At 37.1% G+C, this 20,699-nt stretch overlaps 1 protein-coding gene across 1 annotated transcript; it reads left to right on the top strand.

Annotated features, from left to right (window-relative positions):
• The first annotated feature begins 1,032 nt into the window (after positions 1-1,032).
• Positions 1,033-17,835, top strand: DIRAS2 (DIRAS family GTPase 2). Its single transcript, XM_033085982.2, has 2 exons — positions 1,033-1,408; positions 13,761-17,835. Exon 2 carries the CDS (start codon positions 13,800-13,802, stop codon positions 14,397-14,399), a length of 600 nt encoding a protein of 199 aa, XP_032941873.1. The 5' UTR covers positions 1,033-1,408; positions 13,761-13,799; the 3' UTR covers positions 14,400-17,835.
• Positions 17,836-20,699: the final 2,864 nt, after the last annotated feature.

Below are 20,699 nucleotides of genomic sequence, written 5' to 3'. Positions count from 1 at the left end.
CTCAGCTACAGGTTGGCTGCTGGCTTAGAGGAACCACAGTCCTTCATATTCCTGCTATTTTGTTCTAAAGGTAGCATCTCACAATATTCTGAGCTAGAAGGGACCCAGAAGGATCATGAAATCCAGCTCTTAACATACTTGTGGGGTTGAACCCACAGTCCTGGTGTTTAAAGCACCAGACTCTAGACAGCTGAGCAAATACTGGGATCCATACACCTTCCCTGGGGATTGACAGAGATTCGTAGAGAGATCCTGTACTTATGCTTCCTTTCTGCAGAGGATCTCACTTCTAACTTGGAAAGGAAAGTGTTAGAAGCTGCTTTGAAATTAAATAGATGAAGGAGACACTGGATTATGCATTCAGATTTTTCACAAAATCAAACAAACAAAAAAAAAACCAAACCAAAACAAAAAACCTCCACCCCCCCAAAAACACCCCAACATTGTCATCAACAACAACAACAACAGAACAAAACAAAAAAAACCCATAACAAAACAAAACAAAACAAAACAAAACAAAACAAAACAAAACACAACCCCCCCCCCACACACCCTTAAAAGGGCAGAAAACAATTTATGTTTGTCCATAAATCTCAGGAATCCTGTTTTACAGAGCTGTCAGGAGAAAGAATCTGATCTGTTTCAGATGAGTGAAACATTGAGGGGCTATGTTGGATGAAAACGTTTGTTTAGGGTTTGTTTATTTGTTTGTTTGGTTGGTTGGTTTTTTGGGGTTTTTGTGATTAAATATGAGAACTAAGAGATTAAATTTCCAAGTAATAAAAATCAGCACAGCTCCATTGATCTGAATAGGACTATGCTGATTTTTGCCCTGGGGATTAGCCTCATCAAAGGCTTTGTAAGCTTTTTTTAAGTTAAAGAGACAGGCTTGTTCTCTGTTTCATTGCTGAAAGGAATGGGGAATTGTGAGCGCAGGTTAATGGAATCTACAGCTTTAAATGACAAACTACAATTTGGAGGCTGTATGGACTAATTGTAAAAATCTACTACATTGGTCGAGAAAACCAGAACATTACAGCTTATACGTACATATACCTCTACATATACATATTCCACAATTATTCAGTAGGTGGCAGTTAAAAGCCTGGATGAGCCTCGCAGTCGCCATTTAGGCTGTAGCATTAGCAGAGGCTGGAGTCAGTCAGTAAGAGCAGAAAGGGGGAGGCTGAGATCCAGGCAGCAGGAGCGTTGTCCAGGGGCAGGTACTGGGGAGCAGAGCACGGACAGCAGCCTGCACTGGGCGCAAAGAGAAGCTGCAGGAGCTGCAGCCCCTTCGCTGAGACAGGGGCTCCTTTCTGCTGGAGGGAGCCCAGGGCACAGAGGAAGAAGAGCTGGTGCAATGACAGGCAGAGACTGAAGACGTTTGAAGCTTTCTGTTCCTACACAGGTACATTTCTTTCCATTGTCTTTCTGCACTACCTTGCACAATAGGCGTAGCTTTGCATTGGATTTAGCGGCGTTTGTTTTCTTCAGCCAAAATCCACACTACTGTCTCTGGCAGAATTTCCTCTGAAGTCAATAGAGTTTTGCCTGAGTTACAACTGCAAAATATGCTCTAAGCTAACATCTTATGTAGAGAACATGGCATGTTGTAAACTGGGGCTAGCAAGGAAGCCAGACACTGGTCATAGGCACACTGGCCAGTTAACTATCATTTTTCTGTGTGCTGGGATGCTAGTAATGACCTTTTTTTTCAAGCTGTCTTTCATTAAAACTGGATGTACTCAATTTTGCCCTAGTTTATAGCACTGTCACTGCAGTGGCTTAAGGAGAGATTAATGTTTTATTTCTTTTAAATGAAAGCTACATTTTAACTTAACTGATAGAAGAATACAAAAATGTGGAGTCTGAATAAAATAGCACAAGATGTTTCTTTCTCCGAGACATACAACTTTGCAGCATCCCACTGACAGGCATGATTTTTTTTTTTTTCAGTAGATTGTCCCTCTCCCAACTGAATAAAAGAAAATAAATCATGAAAGACCATTCTCAAGTGCTTGAGAGGTGCAGAATTCAGATTTGATAACACTTTATCCCTTGCTATCTTCCCCACGAAATGTGGGATGCTCTGTATGCTGCACCACTCAGACACAGAAGGGTGAGCACAGAATGGAGCAGCAAAATAGGATGCATTTTAATTTTAAAGAATTTTCTGAATGTCCTGTTCTCATGAGTACCTAGCAAGTGAATTCACATATGCCTGTTAATAAATGCACACATACAGCTGTGCAAGCTGTGTACAGCTATGTACACCCCCACTCCTTTTGAGGTAAACTAAGCTGATGAAACTGATTGCTGTTGTATCTTTACCAAGCTTTACAGTTTACCATTATCTAGAATGTTTTCAGGTCTCAATATGTTTAATTCCGGCTTAGAGGGCTCTCTTGGCTTGCCCCACTCCCCTTCCCTTTTTTACTTTTCTGACTAATGGACTTCAGTTATGCTCAGGAGCTGCTCTCTGGGGCCCGTCTGTCCATACCAAATACAGTAGTGCCCAATTCATGCAGAATAGGTTTTGTGCCATTATTCTGGAGCTATGAAATGTGGTATTCCTCCAGGCTTTGTGCTCTCGGTCACATCACACATGACATTTCTGAGACTCTTGCATGTACAAACATGGAACAAGTTCAAGTACACAGCTGCAAATCAGTGGTCCCATGGATCTGGAGGAATGATTGTGTTGTACAGCTATTTATCTTTATTCCTGGTAAGAGAGAAGAACAAATTGTATAAATGAGCTGTGAATACAATTAGGCTGGAACATTTCAAACCATTAGAGCAGCAAGGTTCTTAAATTACATTCTAGTTGAAGTAGTATATAGAAAACATTTAAAATGCCTCTTAGTTGTATCTTGATGAAAAATTATTATATGAAATGGTTGACTGCAAAGGCAAAGCACTGGATTCAACAATCTAAAGTCTCTAACAGTACTAAATACCATTTTTACTTTTCTCTGGAAGTTGGCTGCACTAAAGAGTCCCTTTTCAAGCTAGAAGAATCTTCAAAAATACACTTTTCCATGTATCTGACATCAGTCAGATGAAAGGATATTTCCGCACTGTGCTGCACTACTGTTTACACCAGCAGACTCACAAGCTCTGATGAACTTCAGGCTGAATGATACCCCTTTCTCACAGTGCAGGGCTAGGCTCTTTGGAAGTTGATGGGAGTTCAGAGGCTCTTTCTGGCCAAGTGGCCATGATTATATTACACCGGCACTGCAGTCTTTATAGTACCAAGAAAAATAGGGGACTATGTATACAAACTGATACTGCTGATCCTGAAATCTTTACTAGCACTGTTTCTAGTTTCCTGCGAGGATAACCTGGTAAACTTTGTTTTCTGGCTTTCTCCTGTGCTAACCAACACAGCTGCCCATGTAGAGATCCCAACATCATGTGTGAAAAATCAGACTTGGACTTTAATTGTGACAGAGTACGTGCTATTGTTCACAAAATTAGATTTTTAAAATAAATGTACAATAAACAATATTCTGGTTCAAAGATGCTGCTACAGAAAGACTGTATTCAATTCCATATTCTCTTTTTCTCTCATTCTTTATGTTTACAAGCTTATCTTTTTTCCTCTTTTATTTTAATGGTTTTGATTTATTTTCTGCATTGGATTGCATTCAATACACAGTACTTTTCAGTAATTCTTCTGTAATACATAATAAGCTGCATTTGAATATTCCCTCTCCCACACTTTGACTGAGTATCAGAACATTTGTACATGTAAACAATATTCAGTGTGGGACATTTCGTTTGGTATCTAGACTCATTCCAAATGTTTGTTAATTTCCCCTTAATATATTATATTACTAGGACTAATTGAGCAAAAATCAATATTGAACAGAGGAAGAAAAATGGCAATGTGTTCAAATATGGATATTAGAAATATTGATCTCCCTTTAAAATGAGCAATTTCCAAAAACGTAGCAGGAGAAAATATTTCTGGAAATTTTCTTTTCCATTTGGCATTTTAACTTTAAATTCAAATAGTTCCGAGTACCAACAAACAGATACTTAAATTCAAATAGTTCCGAGTACCAACAAACAGATACTTTCACTGCACTTTTATTGTGACAGTAACATTAAAACACACATTAAATTATCTTACCTTACTGCTGGAAGAACAGTGGAAAAGACCTTCTGAGTGTCAATACAGCTGTACACACTAATTCAAACAGAACATACTCAGTTTGCCTTTTCTGAGAAAACAAATATTGATTAGCCTTCAGCCACAAAATATTGATAACACAATAATTCTTGAGATGGGTATCAAAGAAAGGCAAGAGCAATGAGAGAAAAAACGTGTGTCAAGTCTGTGATAAGTGCACTTTTGACTCACACTGATGGTCAGGAGCACCTCCTCTTGACAAAATAACTTTAAGTTGAATGTTAAGGTTCTCTATCTGAGATTAAAATTAGTCTGTGTGGCTATGCAGGTCTGCAATATGCTGTGGCAGGAAAATCCAGTCAGCATCAGCCTAACCTCAAGTAATGAAATTGGTTTTAGATTAATCTCAAAAGGTGTCTCATAAGTGAAGTTATGTCAGTCTTTCAGTTTCCTCATTCAAAATATGTATATTAAAGAAACAATATGAAAAGGGGAAATCCATTCCTGGACTGCAGTTGTTTTCTTCACAGTAGTTATTACTTAAAATTAATCTGAAGCTGAGAAAATTACATTTGCCCTTTTTTATTTATATTAGTTTATTTTTATATTCTTCCCTGAAAATTTAAGCTGCAAACTTTTATCTATTCTGAAAGTGTTAATTATTTAAATCATCAAATATTACTTACTATCAGTGGTTAAAATATTGCAGTTAACCCAAATAAATAACATTACCACTTTCCCAATCTGTACACACAAAGCTTACAGTGTATTACTCCATATGTTTTAATCTTCAGAATTTAATCTTTATAATTTGGTTTAATACTACAAGGAAAAAACCATGAATATAGAAAAAACTGCTCTTAAGACTAAACTGTCTTACTTACTTGTCTTACTTCATAATTGAAAGTATTGCAAGTTGGGTTACTGAATATTTATAAACGATCAGAAAGCTGCTATTACTATATTGTACTCCACAGTTATAATTTAATTGTTGGTTTTCAAAACACTCTGATTTGCAGAAAAAATTCTGTGGAAGAACAGGCTTCTTACTAGTGTCTGGAAGCATATCAACAACCATATTACACTGTTTAATTAATTATCAGGGATCATTTTGGGTCCTGAAATCCACTGTATTAATCTATTCCCAATTTATTGCCCAACAAACGAGTGGCAAAATGTTCTGTTTAAGCAACTGTTTAGAATGGGATATTATTTGGGCTGTGTAAGAGCATCAGAAATATTCCAGTGGTCAGGATAGTAATCTGGCTATCCTTCCCAGCCAGGCAAGGAAAATTAATGACAGGAGTTATTTAATAAAAAGAAGTCATGAGCACTTAACCTTTAATAATTTTGCTTCTACGGAAGATTTACATAAGTAGTCTCAACATTATGGAATTGAGGACTACAGTGAAAGGTAAAATGGCCACCAGTCTTCAGAGTTCCATCTGCTGAATGGAAAACAGTCTTCTGTGAACATATACTATTCTTCTGTGTAAGTATACATATTTATATGAAAATGGCTTGTTGTCTATGCTGGGACTTTTAATCTTACAACACTGAGATTTATGAATCTCACAATATATAGAATCATTGAGAAACTCTAAAGTAAAGTGATTACTTGGGAAACGTTCTTTCTTAGCTTGAGGCTTTATTCTTTTAGTGTTTAGTACTTTTCCCTTCAGGGAAACTTAAAAACACATACCATTATCCGTAAGGCAAAACCCATTTTTTTTCCAGTGTACAGCTGGAGAAGCAGAAGTTCACTACAATATGTAAAGCCATTGCTCAATACCAAAAATGATTCTACTATTAGAAACCAGAGGGGCTGAAAATTCATAGTGAGTCTCTAATCCTGCACTTGCAGGAGTGACAAATTTTGGTTTATAACCATACTGCTCTTTCCAATGGCATCTTACTTGTTGAAAGGCACACGTCCAATGTTGTAAGTTGATCTTTCCATCTTTACTTGGTCAAGTTAAATTTATTGAAAATTGAGGAAAAAACTACTGTATTTGGTCAGTTAAATTTGGAAGCTGAATACAATGCTGTTATTTTGACATTTTTCTTTCTATGTGTGCAATAATGACTGCCTAACTACACATATGGAAAGTCTTCTGAGTAATTTGTCTCTCAGTTTTGATGGTAAGCACCTAAAGATTAAGACACTGGTTTACCAAAATACTCAAATGGATAAATCAATGAAGTATCTAACATGCCTAAAACAAAGCCTGAATTTAGACAGGAACTGTCATGAAATTCTCCCTTTTAGATTTTAAGATTAATCAAACCAGTAAATAGAAAGTGACAACCAATAGGACACCTGTACACCCTGGATTAGCTTAGAGCAATATTTCTGTTTCTGCATGAAAGTAAGGGGTAAGTGTATTTTCATGTGGTAAATGTATTCATCTGTCCATCCTAGATAAATTTAGCATAATATTTCTGATGCTAAATGAAAATAAGGTGGGTTTTTCACATGGTAAGTGTGTGCAATGAAGCTGATTCTTGTTTTACAGTAATGGTTCATTAGTACATGTCTGTTACTAAAGGGTTAGTTCTGAAAGCTCTCAGACAACAGCAGAGCAAACAATTTCAGTGTATCCCTATGTGTAAAGCTCTTTGTTGGATCAGGTCCAACATTTTCTGCATTTTCTGCACAAAAACCCTCATAGGGAAGGGAATCAATAGATCCTTTTGCATCATTCATTCTTCTGCCACTTGTCCTGCCTTCTTCAAGAAGCAATGCCACTTCAGTTAAATTTAGTTCCAAATAGCCATGCTATCTGTTTTCCTACAAGAAACATTGTCTGTTTGTCTATTTTTCTCCCCTTTCTTTTTTCCAGTTCTTTCCTACCTAGTGAAACTATTTCTGCCGCAACATCTGCTGGCCACATGTTAGCCAAAGAACTAGCAAAGATTTTCTTCTAGCGACAACTATGCAAAGGTTCCATAGCATTTCAAACAATTTTGAAAAGGCATTGTTTTGGGAGTGAGATTTTCAGCATAAGTGTGAAGACAATATGACAATTTGCGAAAGCAGAGCACAGTACCTGTGACTACAGGACAGCATAGAGGCTGGATTCTACTTTTCATACAGATGCTCTTAAGACAATAGTCTCCTGTAAATACAAAAACATCTGCGAGAAATTTATCTGAAAGCCTCCTGTCATTTCTATTTGTCTTCAAATTTAGGGCAGGAATATGAAGGAAACCGACAAAAATCTCTTACTCACTGGAAGACTTTGTAATGTTAATTTCAGTGTAAAGATTCTAAATTATTAAACTTCTATGCAAATTCAAACATTTCCAACATTGCAGAGAACCTAGCTCTAAAATGAAATCTGTTTTGGTTTAAACAAATTGAATTTTTAGTTTGAATTTTTGCTTTCTATGAGTACATTAAATAAGAAAAATGTCTGATTTTATCCCTTGCTGTCAGATAATCAAGGGAATTTTATAACAAGGACAATGTGTCAGATGAAAGCAGCAGTTTTATGACACAGAACTTTTTTCTGCAGAAGATGCCATTTTCTATGGAAATTTCTCTGGTCATCTTTCTATAGCTGGAAAGAAAAGCTATAAATGCTTTTCTCTCCAAGTGTAGTTGAGAACAACATAAATAAAAAGTGCTACTGCATTTATGCAGTGAAAAAAAAATCATGATTTAGACTAGCTGATCATCAAGAAGCAGATTTTCAAAGAACATTTTGTTCTACATAAGAATAAAAAAGTTCTTTCTGTATGGATTAGAACCTCGTGTTGTAGAAAAAGCTGTTTTAACAGTTGTCATTTGGTCTTGAAATGTGTCCAACTTTCCATTGACTTGAAAAGACCAAAGAATGCAAACAAAGGAATAGAATGAAAAGGCAAGTCTTGTATTAAAAGATGAAGACACTGGAAGTAGGAAAGTACCCATTCTTGAAGTACACATAAATTAGCAGGTACAGTGAAAATACTACCTGAGAATTGCCTCTTTGTATACACAACAAGAAAAAGTTCTTTCCAGAGCTCTCTTTCCCTCTTTTATATAAATAATGTCACATTTTTCACCTTTGGTATTGGGAAATGGTTATCAATCTTGCAACCATTCTGAAATCCATCTTATCTGAAGCTACATTTTTCACCTTGCGCCTTGTATCTTTGTGTGGTGGTGTCACCACCAGATAGCCTCATGGACCGCTAATTTAAATTGAGGCAAGATTTTGGACTAAATGCATTGCCTGTACTTTATTGGTTTTTCACAATAACAATGACAATAAAAACAGAGGCATCGCCTTAGAGCTTTAGAAATAAATAAATAAAAATTAAAAAGAATACATGACTGACACGAGATGGTTTTACCTGAGGAAAAAAAATCAGGAAATTAATACACAGCATCTGACAACTGCTGAATTTCATATCAGACTGGCACCTCAGTAGGACATATAAGACCTCAAGGAACTGGATCTGTTAAGAGGCAATCAAAGCTTCTGACTCCAGAAAGCAAAGGCAACATCACACTCTTTTATAAAATGAATGCTACACAAAAAGATACAATCTAGTGAAAAAATATCAACTAAACTTACAATTTGTGGCATTTCATAGTAGTCTAACAATGCAAACATGGTGAAAATCTTTTGCAACAAAACCCAAGACTGGAAACACTGGAGATAGATGGATTTTTTTTTTCTGTGCTTATTTTCAAGAATATACTAAAAGTGTTCACCAGCTATGAGATTCAAATCTTTTGCTCTAAGGGTAGATACTCAAGTAGGTTAATTTTCAGAAGTTATTTTTCAGCCTTTCTATACCTGTTATTTAATATGCTACCTATAGCTTAAATATAAGCATGACAAGAAAGTAATAAATACAATTGACAAAAAAAGTTGGACTATAAAAAACCCAATTAACAATAAGAGAGAGCTGTGGAGATCCAGTGGCTAAGTACAGGATCAGTGACATTGACTTAGTAAATGCTTATACTCACATGTAATTAATTAGTCAGCCAAAGAACATTAGGAGATTAAACTATGAAGAGTATAATCTGTAACACAAGGTATTTTATTTGAAATGTATATTTTTTTCCACTGTACAATAAAATAAATGACTTTATGTCATAATTACTCAGACCTTGAACTGTATCCTTCTGTCAGAAAAACATTTCAATTCTTTCACTGAGCATATCAGAAATATCTAGGGAAAGCATGTGGACTAACATGAAGGTCTGCAGCTGAGTTTGAGCTGGAGGTAGTGGTTTACCCCAGTGAACAGCCTATCAAACTCACCTGGAGCAGCTGAACTAGAGCAGGTCCAGCCTTGTGCTTGCAGAGTATCTGCAGAAGAAATAGCTAAGTCAGCAGAGGTACACACTCACTGTTTTGCTGAACTTTGAAATCACACAATTCAAAATAAGGGATATGAATGTACACTATGAAAGTAACTTTGGCTTTTCAAGTAAGGATAGTGTTGATAAACTGACACTTTAGAGGATGATAGCAAGTTTTCATGGATGTAGTATGTGAACGTAACAAAGGCAACAAATGAGGCTTCATTACAGAATAAGTTCATTTCACCTATAAAAAGCAACTATCTTTTTCTGTGCAGATTGTGAAAGATTGGTTTTCTGAATCAGGAATGATATTGTACATCTGAGAAGTCAGAGTCCTTTCAAGTTAATTTTTCCATACCCTTGCTGGCCATAATGCCACAAGCTGATGAAATAATGCCATATTTTATTTTGTCCTCCTGTGCGTTTCAGTTAACGCACTTTAAGACAAAGAAACATCCATAACGTAATAGGGTGGTAGGAAAAGCATTAACAAATGACAAGTTTACCACATTCATATGGAATGATTGTCACTGCAGGAGATTTTTGTGACCAGATCCGCATAGAGAACACAAAAAATGATAAAATACATTTGGGGAATCCTTTCTCCAGTGTGATCATAAAGCCTTGTATGAGCTGTTTTGGTTTTTTTTTTTCTCTCTTTTATTTCCTGAGCAAGACAAATTTATAAAAATCTGCAATTTTTGTTTTGGCAAAACTGAGGCTCTTTAGGACTGACAGACCAAACAGAGACTGAGGTTGCTGCTCCTTTGCAGTCATCCAGGCTGGAGAGAAGCAGCTCTGTAGGGAAGGTCCTGGGGCTGCACTGGCAGCCACCTGGGGATGCTCGGCAGTGGCCCCGGCTGCAGCAAAGCCGCTCTGTGTCCCGGTCTGGATGAACAGGAGCATGACCAGCCGGCCGAGGGAGGCGATAATCCCCCTCTGCTCAGCACTCACGGGACAGTAGCAATGTGGTTTGTCCGGTCTGGGCACCCCCAGCAGGGGAAACATCGATAAACTGGGGCAAGAGCAGATGAGGGTACCCAGGTGTCCAGAGCTGCGCTGCTGTCCTGCTCTGCAGGCTGAGGGACCGGGGCCAGCTCAGACTGGAGAAGGAAAACTGCAAAACCCAAAGTCTGGGAGGCAAACTGCAGTCCCCAAAACCTGTGCAGTGATCATTGAGAAGATAACGCTAGGACCAGCTCAGACTGGGGAAGGCAGAGCTCAAGGGACAGCAGTGTAGCCCTCAACACCTACAGGAAAACCATCAAAAAAGAGTTACACTCTTTGTAACAATAGATGCTGGGAGGAGACACAACAGGTATGACTCAGAGAGTAGCTGAGATTAGGTGCAAAAGGGGAAAAACCATCCTGGTGGTAATTTTGCATTGGAGTATGTGTCCCAGAGAGACTGTGGGAAAGATTGGGAATTTTCACATCTGCACAGGACAGAATAACCTTTTCTGGTGTCATGACTGAGCCAGTTGTGTGTGATAAGCAGTCTGGACCAGAAACCTACTCAGGTCCTTTCCAGATGGAAATCTATTTTGATGCTATGGTAATTTCTAAAAAAAAAATATCTGCTAAATCTCCCTACACAATAGGTCTGCTATTCTTAGCTCTGTGAAGCGTTCCTATTGACTAATGTGAATCTCTTCTACAATGCCAAGCACATAAATTGGGCACACTCAATTTTTTTCTTTCCACTAGTCTCCGTCTTTGCAACAACTTGCTATGTTTTGAAGATTGTTCTATGCTATTTCAGGACCCCTTAAAATTTTTCTGTTTGCTTAATACTTCAGAACATTAAGTACTCCATTTCAGTTTGTTCTATCTTTTGGGCTACCATACGTGTCAGTTTTCTTGGAGATTTCTGAGTACATTTAGAGTATGCAGTGTAATAGAGCAGGAGTACACTCATCTAGCTTTTAAAATTTTACTTCTTTACTCCATATTTCACTGATTTTTTTTTTGTAAGAATTTTCATTGTGCATTTTTTCTACTAGTCCTGTAGTTCCTAGGCTACATATAATACAACTGTTTAATGCTTAAGCTCCTTCTGAAGTGGGATTCACAGATTTTGCTCTCTTGCCTTTTTTACTTACAAGAAATTATCAAACTATAATTCTTAACTAATTCTGTGCAGTCATCCACAACTGTAAGCTCTATGACTGTTCCAAATTTGCATGTCTGCAGCTCTTACATACAGTTTTATTCTCAGTGGAACAGCAATATGCTAGCTTCTTCTTCCTCCTCCTCATTTTTTTCCAGTAATGTTTTTCCTTTCTTTTTAACATCATGAGTTGCTCACTCATTTTCTTTGTTCCTCAGAGGGTTTTACCTTTTCTATAAACACGTATATGAGCATTTTTTCTGAGGCTACTTTTTCTTTCCATCTCTTAAATTCTGCTGTCAGGAAAACAATTTTGCTTCAGTGCCTCAGGATGAACACTCTTATTTATCAATCTTTCCTATATTTAAACAAGCCTCTCAGAGTGACAGTGAGTGTAGCACAGGAGAGATTGAAGGGGTGAAGCTACCTTCTGCCTGAAGCCAGGTTGGGTAGACAGAGCTGTGGCAGCTCTACACTTTGCCTCAGGATCAGCATCCCCACTTGCACTGGTTATTCTGCTGATGGTATGGCAGAGGAGGAAGCACAATTCTTTCATCCAACATATTATGTAAGGACAGATGTTTTCAGCTTACTCAGACGTTAGAATTAGGACGCTACAGGATGCCCTGCACAAGAAAGTTAACATCACAATATGCTTGAACAACAAATTCAAGACATTGGTGCAGAATGTGTTGCATGACTTAAGTCTAACTAGCATAAAGAGCAACAGCATCAAAATGCAGAAACAGAAAATTTGTCATGAGCTTGCAACCGGAATAAGGTCATGGGAGGTCCACTAAAATTTTGTAAAGCATCAGTATTGTCCTGCTGCTAGACCGGTAAAAGGTAACTAAAAATCACCCCCTGCAATGCAGTCACTCCTTCTGCTGCATTGAAGAAACAGCTTGGAGGCTTTCTTTCAACAGGAGAGAAATTCCTTGGTTTGTTCTGGATTTATTGCTACCCAGGCAAAATTACAGCAGGCAAATTTAATCGCTTGGTGCCATTAAGGCACTTGGGCAAAGTTCCACATAAGACCTCCCCATTGTCTTCAGAGCAAGTACAGATGCAGCAAATTTTGCATTTTTTTCCACATGTACCCCTTATATATATCAATTTGGTCTGAAAAGTCATAATACCCTGTGCTTTCTTCAATTTTTAGGGTTCATTTTTAAAGTGTTTATTAGCTTAAATCTCATTAAATAAAAAAAAGACTTGTATGGGTTGTGTGCCTATTGAACTGCTACTGATGGGAGGACAAATCAATCTTTGCTTTATTTCAATGAATTCTAAAACATCTGCAGGTTGTAGACAAAAATATTTTACCATTTCTGTAATTTAACAATTATTTAAATAATTGTGGTCCTCCTATATACAGATTGGCTTTGTCAAGGGGAACTGACTGCAGAACTCTCAGAATTTTGTTACCTTTGACATATGCCCTTGCCAACCTTGGCAATACAAGCCTCTAAAAATGTTATGAATATGTCTGCAGAATCTCTCTGGTAAGTATAGCCAGTCTCGTGTCAAATGTCATCTGCTGCAAGATAAATATTGGAATAAAAAGGAAGACTGAATGTGAGCAATCTGAGTTTATCAAAATGTAATCTTTGACCTGAAATGCCAGGGGAGAAACACAATGAAGTGCTTTTTTACATGCACTCCCACGTAGTTAAAAACAAAGCTCAATATGTGCTGTTGCTGAATAATCTACAAACATGTCTTAGTTGTCACTCAGAACACTGGGGTTAAAATCCTTAACTACTGAAGACCTGGGATAATTCAGAGTAATTGACTATCATAGACCTGTACAGTGATCAGTTTCAACTATTATTTTAGATCTGTTTTAGATATAGAAGAATAATTACCTTTCTACAGCTTGTTCAGACCAAGGCCTTTTTGAAATTCCCAAATGCAACTTTTTAGTTCTGTGAATATTAGTCCAGGAGGAAGAAGATTGAAACACATGGTGTTAATTAAAAATCAGCCATGAAGTAACAAAGAGTACAGATTGGATTGCAAACCCTAATTTACTACTGAAATAAGTTTTTCTGTAACCCCCTGCAAGACTTAAATTACTACAATCAGTATGCCATCACTTACTTTCCATTTATTTCTCTTATTGGGAAAGATATCACAGCATGCAATCTACACACTTACCTGTCCTAATGTCTGTCTCCTTTTGTTGTTTTCTCTCCTAGGTTTTCCCCGCTAACTGAGCAAGTGACACACCAAGAAACATGCCTGAGCAAAGCAATGATTATAGGGTAGTTGTGTTTGGAGCTGGAGGAGTGGGAAAAAGTTCTTTGGTCTTGAGGTTTGTGAAGGGCACTTTCAGAGAGAGCTACATCCCTACCATAGAAGACACCTATCGGCAGGTGATCAGCTGTGACAAGAGCATATGCACTTTGCAGATAACTGACACTACAGGGAGCCATCAATTTCCAGCCATGCAACGCCTCTCTATTTCTAAGGGACATGCTTTTATTTTGGTCTACTCCATCACCAGCCGGCAGTCCTTGGAGGAACTCAAGCCAATCTATGAACAAATATGTCAGATTAAAGGAGACATAGAAAGCATTCCAATAATGCTGGTGGGGAACAAAAACGATGAGAATCAAAATCGAGAGGTGGAAAGCAGTGAAGGAGAAGCCATGGCTAAGAAGTGGAAATGTGCCTTCATGGAGACCTCTGCCAAGACAAACCACAATGTGAAAGAGTTATTCCAAGAGCTGCTAAACCTGGAGAAACGCAGGACTGTGAGTTTGCAAATTGATGGCAAAAAAAGCAAGCAACAGAAAAGGAAGGAGAAGCTGAAAGGAAAATGTGTGGTGATGTGAAATTACACTGCCAGAAATCAGCTGTGAAGTCTCATCTGACAATATGCATGTAAAACCCATAGACAGCAAACAACCATGCAAGACCCTATTTATTAGTATCTGTTTTAAAAGAAATACTTGGAAATTGGAAAAATGAGGTACTGATTGCTATGAAAAAAACCTGAAAAATGAAAATGTGTGTACCCTCACAATCAATTAAAGCAAATCAGGGAGAAAACAAAAGATGTCCCAGAATACTTTATTTTATAATATATAAAAAAGAAGAATTTTCATAATTCAAATTATAGGAAAGATCTGGAAAATCAGCTTAATATCATCTGCATTTGCATATAATTGCAAGAGAAAGCAATGTATATTACCTGAATCAAAACAAAGAAATGGTTGTGAAGAAACCTAGAACATACAAATGCATGCTGGATGGTGTTAATCATTTCCTTCAAGAATGCTGTGGATGAACAATTCTATGCCGTTTTCATTACTGACTGGTAGAAGAGTGTGCCTAAGACTGTCTTGGATCACCTGAATAAATGAACAATTGCACAGTAAAAGGAACTGTGGGGATAGCAGTTAAAAAGAATAGATATTTTCTCTATCCACCCAGCCTGACATTTCTTTCCAGCGTGACGCAGTGTTTTGATTGAAGGTTGTGGAAATGCCAATCCCTGTAAGAGAGCTGGAGATCATCTTTTCTGGGCTCACTGCTTCAAGAATCACCTGAGTTTCTGGCCCAAATATATCTCAGAAGAACAGACGTTTGTGGAGAATGCCAGATGAGAATGGTGTACATATAAAACCAGAAAGCTTCCCCAGGGAGAATGAACTGGGTAGTCCCCTATGAAAGGCCCTTTGGGAGAGACTTAGTTCTAATGCTACTGCCAGTTAAATGAACACATTTAGTGAATTTAGTGGTTAGAGAATGAAAGAGATGTCTTTTGAACTGGTGGTACCCTTGGAGAGGGTTTGGCATAATATACAAATTATCCGATTAGCTGAGTGATGCTTCTTTACAATAATATATTCCAGTTAGAAGGGTTTATGTTCATGCCCTATGAGATGTATTGCCTTTGTATTGTCTGAAGTATTTTATATTTGCCATTTAAACTCATTATTTGAACTGCTGTGACTATTTATAGAACCAAATATATATCTGAAATTAGTGCCCTCTAAAAGGAGGTTTTTTGGGATAAGCGCTACAGGATCTGGCATATTAGGAGTTGTAGTCAGGATTGTGTTATAATGCAATAAAATATTCAGAATAGAAAACATGTTATTTAAAACATTCTGTCAGGCGAAACTGCTCTTCTCAAAACCTTTGAAAAGGGAAAAAGAGTAAAAATGGTGAGCTTTCCTGGCTGTCTCTCCAAAGCTTCTTAAAAATCTAGTATGAATGACCAAAATATGTATCCTAGTGGTGACAAAGGCCATCTAAAATAAAATAAGCACATAACAATTTTTAAAGGACACGTTAAAATTGGGTAAGTCACAATTTGTACCTTAGGAACTCCTTTAAACCAATAAAAAGAGCCTACCATATTTTTAGTAAATTTTTATGTCAAAAAAAGTGGGAAAATTAAGTCAAGTACCAATATTATTAGCCTGCATGCTAGTGCATTAAAAATATCTTCTGGGGATGCTCAAATGCAGTGTTTGCATTAAAAATTGCTACCTTGTTCCTTTCAGAGTTATTGCTTGCTTACCTTCCACCTTTCTAGCAAATGTGCAGACATTTCAGAGGTGGAGTAATAGTATATACAAGGATTTCCTACTAGCACTGTCTAGAGAGGAGCACAACTTCTGTCATTGAGTCAGATGAAATTCTGGCACTGGTAGAATTGAGTGTGAAACTCCCACTGATTTCAAAGAGACAATTTTTTTTTGTGTTTATTTCATTGCATTAAGAGAAAACTGAAAAGAGCATGGAAAAAGCTAATGCTCTTCATTAACAGTAAATTCCAGGCTCTTACACAACACTTTCTTCATAAATCTCAAAGCACTTTGCAAAAATGACAACATCATTTTCTTAACTTCTCAGGTGGTGAAAGTGAGGCACAGAGACAGGAAACAACTGCACATGGATTGTCCAGTAGGATCATGACAGATCCAGGAACAAAAGCAGATGTCCTCTGTCACAGTCCAGTGCTCATTCTGTGTTTTGTCAGACTGTCTCTTTACATTCTCAAATAGTCCCTGTAACACATAAAGAAGCCTGGTGTGACCTATACAGCCAAGTGCATCTTTCTTGACAGTCTGTCAACACATCAAAAGGTATTTCCAGATCAGGGATGCAAAACACTTAAAAGCACTATGTTTAGTAAGACTTTTATAAATGTTTATACATTTAGTCTGTTTATAAAAAAAATTGCTGATGTTACTCAACATCACAGCAATGGATTCCATGAATGAAGATGGAAAATCAGAAAAATTATCAACCTTAAGGCATAATGGGTCTCATAGAGAGCTCAAAAGTAGAGAGGTTGCCCTCAGACGCTAACACACCAGTGCCAAAGGTCATCATGTGTGGCACATGCCTTAGCAGCCAGCATAGAATTATGACAGAATCTCAAAAAAAAAAAAAAAAAAAGCTATATATAGAACCTTTTAGCATTATTGCTTGAACTGGATGAATTATTTACATAGCAAAATATCTTGCAGAAGTACAATATAGGGGATCTGAATTACTTAATATGTACTGACTGCAAAGATATTACAGGCTGAAATTTAGCCCTGGACTTTTTTTTTGAATGTGCCTCATAGCAAGAATAGAATTATTGTATAGCAAAGATAGAAATAAAACAAGTAGCTACCAATGTTAAGCTTGAGAACCATATTCCTTTAGTTCCCAGCTGACTCCTCACCTGCTACGTAATAAGCCATGAAGTATTTCATGGACTTGCATGTATCAAAGCAAGGCCAGAACAGAAGCAATATTACTCAAGGACCACAGACTCAAAAGAGAGCATATTTTATACCCTTGCATTGCCATCCTAGTTTCTACTATTAGATTTTACATATATTGCATATGCGTGAGCTGGTTTAAAACGTTTGTTTTGCTATTACATATAGAATTATTTTTTTTAATATGGAAAAAATAAGGTAGATAAAGAAAATCTAAAGCTTTACTACACTTTGTGTTTTATTTGGGAATGTGGTATCACTATAATAGCCTGTTTAAAATGTATATATGAAAAATTTAAACATGCAAGCTCTACAGTGAATTTTGGCACCCAGAAAACACAATCTAGCCAAAATCAATCTTTAAAATGCATGGTTTTATATGTAGATATTAAATATTAAGGTATATTGTTGTCAGGAAAATGTGTTGCGACTTCTTTGGCAAATATTTTGTTTTAAAACTGGATAGGAAGTCATTTGTGTCTATTAGTTTCCTTGTCTGTGATAATGTTCTAAACATTCAAAATAAAGTTTTAAATCTTAATGCAAGTTTGGAAGAAGTCTTGTTTCTATCTGCATTTTGTTTGTTACATATTATATATTTTTTTAAAACTGTAAAGGCAATTATCTAAATCAAAGAGGACTCTAACATGCCAGGCAGTGTCCCAAAGTCTTCAGCTATATAAATCAGTTCCAAGAGATTTGGAGCAGTATTACCTTACCTAATGCTTACCCTTCTTCTGTCATACTCTGGTAAACACACCTTTCAAAGCAATCTTCCTTCATTAAAAAAAAAAAAATAACCAAAAAAGCACCACCACCACCAACAAAAAACAACAAAAAAACCCAAAACCAACCAAAACAGCTTGTCAGTGAGTGCTCCTTTTGGCCAGCAAAAAGCAAAATAATTCCGGATGCTGTCTATATTTTGTTATTTGCTTTAAAATAATGGCAGATAGTATTGTGTTCTTCTGAAAAATTGATAGTTAATGTATGGATCCTGCTATTTATGCTCGTTTCTGAAACATTCCTGATATTCTTGCAAAACTTCTTACTATTGCATTCTCTATTACCACCTGTTGCAAAAATGTCAATAATATTAATTATTATTATTATTCTTTTTCATTTTATTCATTCAATATGCGATCAGTTACCACTCTTGACCCTGGTTCTGACACTGTCTATGGTAAAGCAGCGATTGTGCCCATTCATTGTCCTGGGTTTTGCACAATACAGTCACTAATTACTTTATTTATTTATAATATTTATTTAATATTTATTTATTATATCATATTCCATATGGTAAATAGATCATAATTATTATATCATATTCCACAGAAACACCAAAAATATTACAAAATTCCCTTGCCTTTAATTTCTTTTTTCCATTGATTACCAGTCCTATATCCCAGCGGAAAATATTTTACAGTAATTTCATGATTATAAGCCGCACTGATTATAAGCCGCACTTCTGGGTGTCAGCAACTTTTCATTCTTTGTCCATACATAAACCGCACCTGATTATAAGCCGCAAGTTAAAATGCAGAGTGTGATAAAAGGTATCTATTCTATCACCATCTGTTCAGGGTGGGGGCAGTGATCCTTATCTCAACGGCAGATATTCTGCTAATGGGCCATCCACTGAAATCAGGTGGGGCATTGTTCTTTATCTTTTCACAAGCGACCCATTTTCTGCTAATGGCCCATTGAGTCCCACTGTGAGACTGATAAAGTTGCTTCATCCCATGGGAGATGCTCCAGCCAGGGGGAAGAGCCCAACATTTCTTACCAAAATAAAAACAGAGGTTTTGGGACACTAAGGTAGCCCCTTTCTCCACCGACTCCAGAGGAAAACCGGATTTTTCCACATCATCACTGGACCTTTAGAGGGAAACTGCACCTTCTGCTGGAGCACTGCTCCAACTGAATCACATCTGTCACTGCAGGAGGATGCAACCACAATTTAATCAAACTGCTACCAACATCCTGCCTGACAGGGTGTCAGGTTGTACTCTAACTTTGTCAGGGTTTGGAGTTTCTTTGTAGTACTGTATTTCTATTTTGATTTCCCTAGAAAAGAACTGTTATTCCTAATTGCCATATTTTTGCCTGAAAGCCCCTTGATTTCAAAATTATAATAATTTGGAGGGAAGGGGTTTACATTCTCCGTTTCAAAGAGAAGCTCTTGCCTTTCTCAGCAGACACCTGTCCTCCAAACTAAAACAGCAACTTTTCGTTCTTTGTCCATATATAAGCCACACCTGATTATAAGCCGCACTTTGGGTTTGGACCAAATTTTCAGTCAAAATGGTATGGTTTATAATCGTGAAATTACTGTAATCTTTTGCTCATTCAAATTTGTGAATACTTGACACACTTATTTTACTGGCATTTTAACTGACAAGTTTCACCCATCTTCAAAGCACATTTTCTAATTAATCCATTAATTTATTTCATGTAGTCAAAGTTTAACTCTACTAAAACTATAAAGAGAGGGAGAGCAGAACTTTGAAAATACATATTGGATTTTCCTGGTGAAGGATGCAGTCTCCTCTGTAAATTAACCAGATGTATATGGAATTTAAAGAAAGCAGTAAAATTCATTTGTTTCACATGATTTATCTTTTATAATGAGTCATAGGGGTCCCTCTGAAATCATAATGAACTGAAGTTTGAAGCTGTTATTCAGTCTGATATATTTATTTTACACTCAGATACCAGAAAATGGCCCACAGTGGATCGTACAAGAGCATCTCTACTCCTGGGTTCTCAGGTCATAGTGCAGCTGGCAAGGGGAAGGAGCAGGGCAGGGATGCAGCACCACAATCCACCTCAAAATTAAAATCAGCTTAGCCTCTACACCTGGTGCTCTAAAAGCTGCTGATGGCAGTGTCTGTCACATGGAAATTACCACCGTATTTATATTAATTTCAGTAGAGAAAGCAACAAATAAAGAAGCATAATTGGTGTTCTTCCACAAGACATGTATGGCAAATATTTTTTTTTAATAGGTCAAAGACAGATGGGATGACCATTCAAAGGCCATTCACCCCGATGTATATCTACTTTTCTGCAACCTCTGTTCAGCGTTATTTGTAAAGGTAATTGGCCTTTGGAACTTCCCTTCCTTCTTTACTGGCTCAGATCTTGCTGCTGGCCAGGATGGTCCTAAACAACAATTTTTGGCCTATTTATGAATTCATAATTACAAGAAAAAAATGCAATAAGCTTAGGCACAAGGAAGTAATTCCAGATTTTTCCTGTAGGCCAGATATCTCCTGTGCAGTGGGGTCATTGTAACAAAGTAGGAGAAGTAGGAGAATTATAATTTGGAGGGGGAGGTAGGCCCAAAGAAAATGGGAATATCAGAAAAAAACCAAAAACATTTTACAGAACTCAGTGCTTCTC

This window comes from Catharus ustulatus, chromosome Z, assembly GCF_009819885.2.
Source record: "Catharus ustulatus isolate bCatUst1 chromosome Z, bCatUst1.pri.v2, whole genome shotgun sequence".
NCBI classification, from domain to species: domain Eukaryota; kingdom Metazoa; phylum Chordata; class Aves; order Passeriformes; family Turdidae; genus Catharus; species Catharus ustulatus.
Note: the sequence above shows the minus strand (reverse complement) of the source record. Positions and strands in the feature narration are given on the sequence as shown.

Excerpts from the sequence above, each read along its gene's own strand:
- DIRAS2 (XM_033085982.2), top strand. The coding sequence starts at position 13,800 with ATGCCTGAGCAAAGCAATGATTATAGGGTAGTTGTGTTTGGAGCTGGA.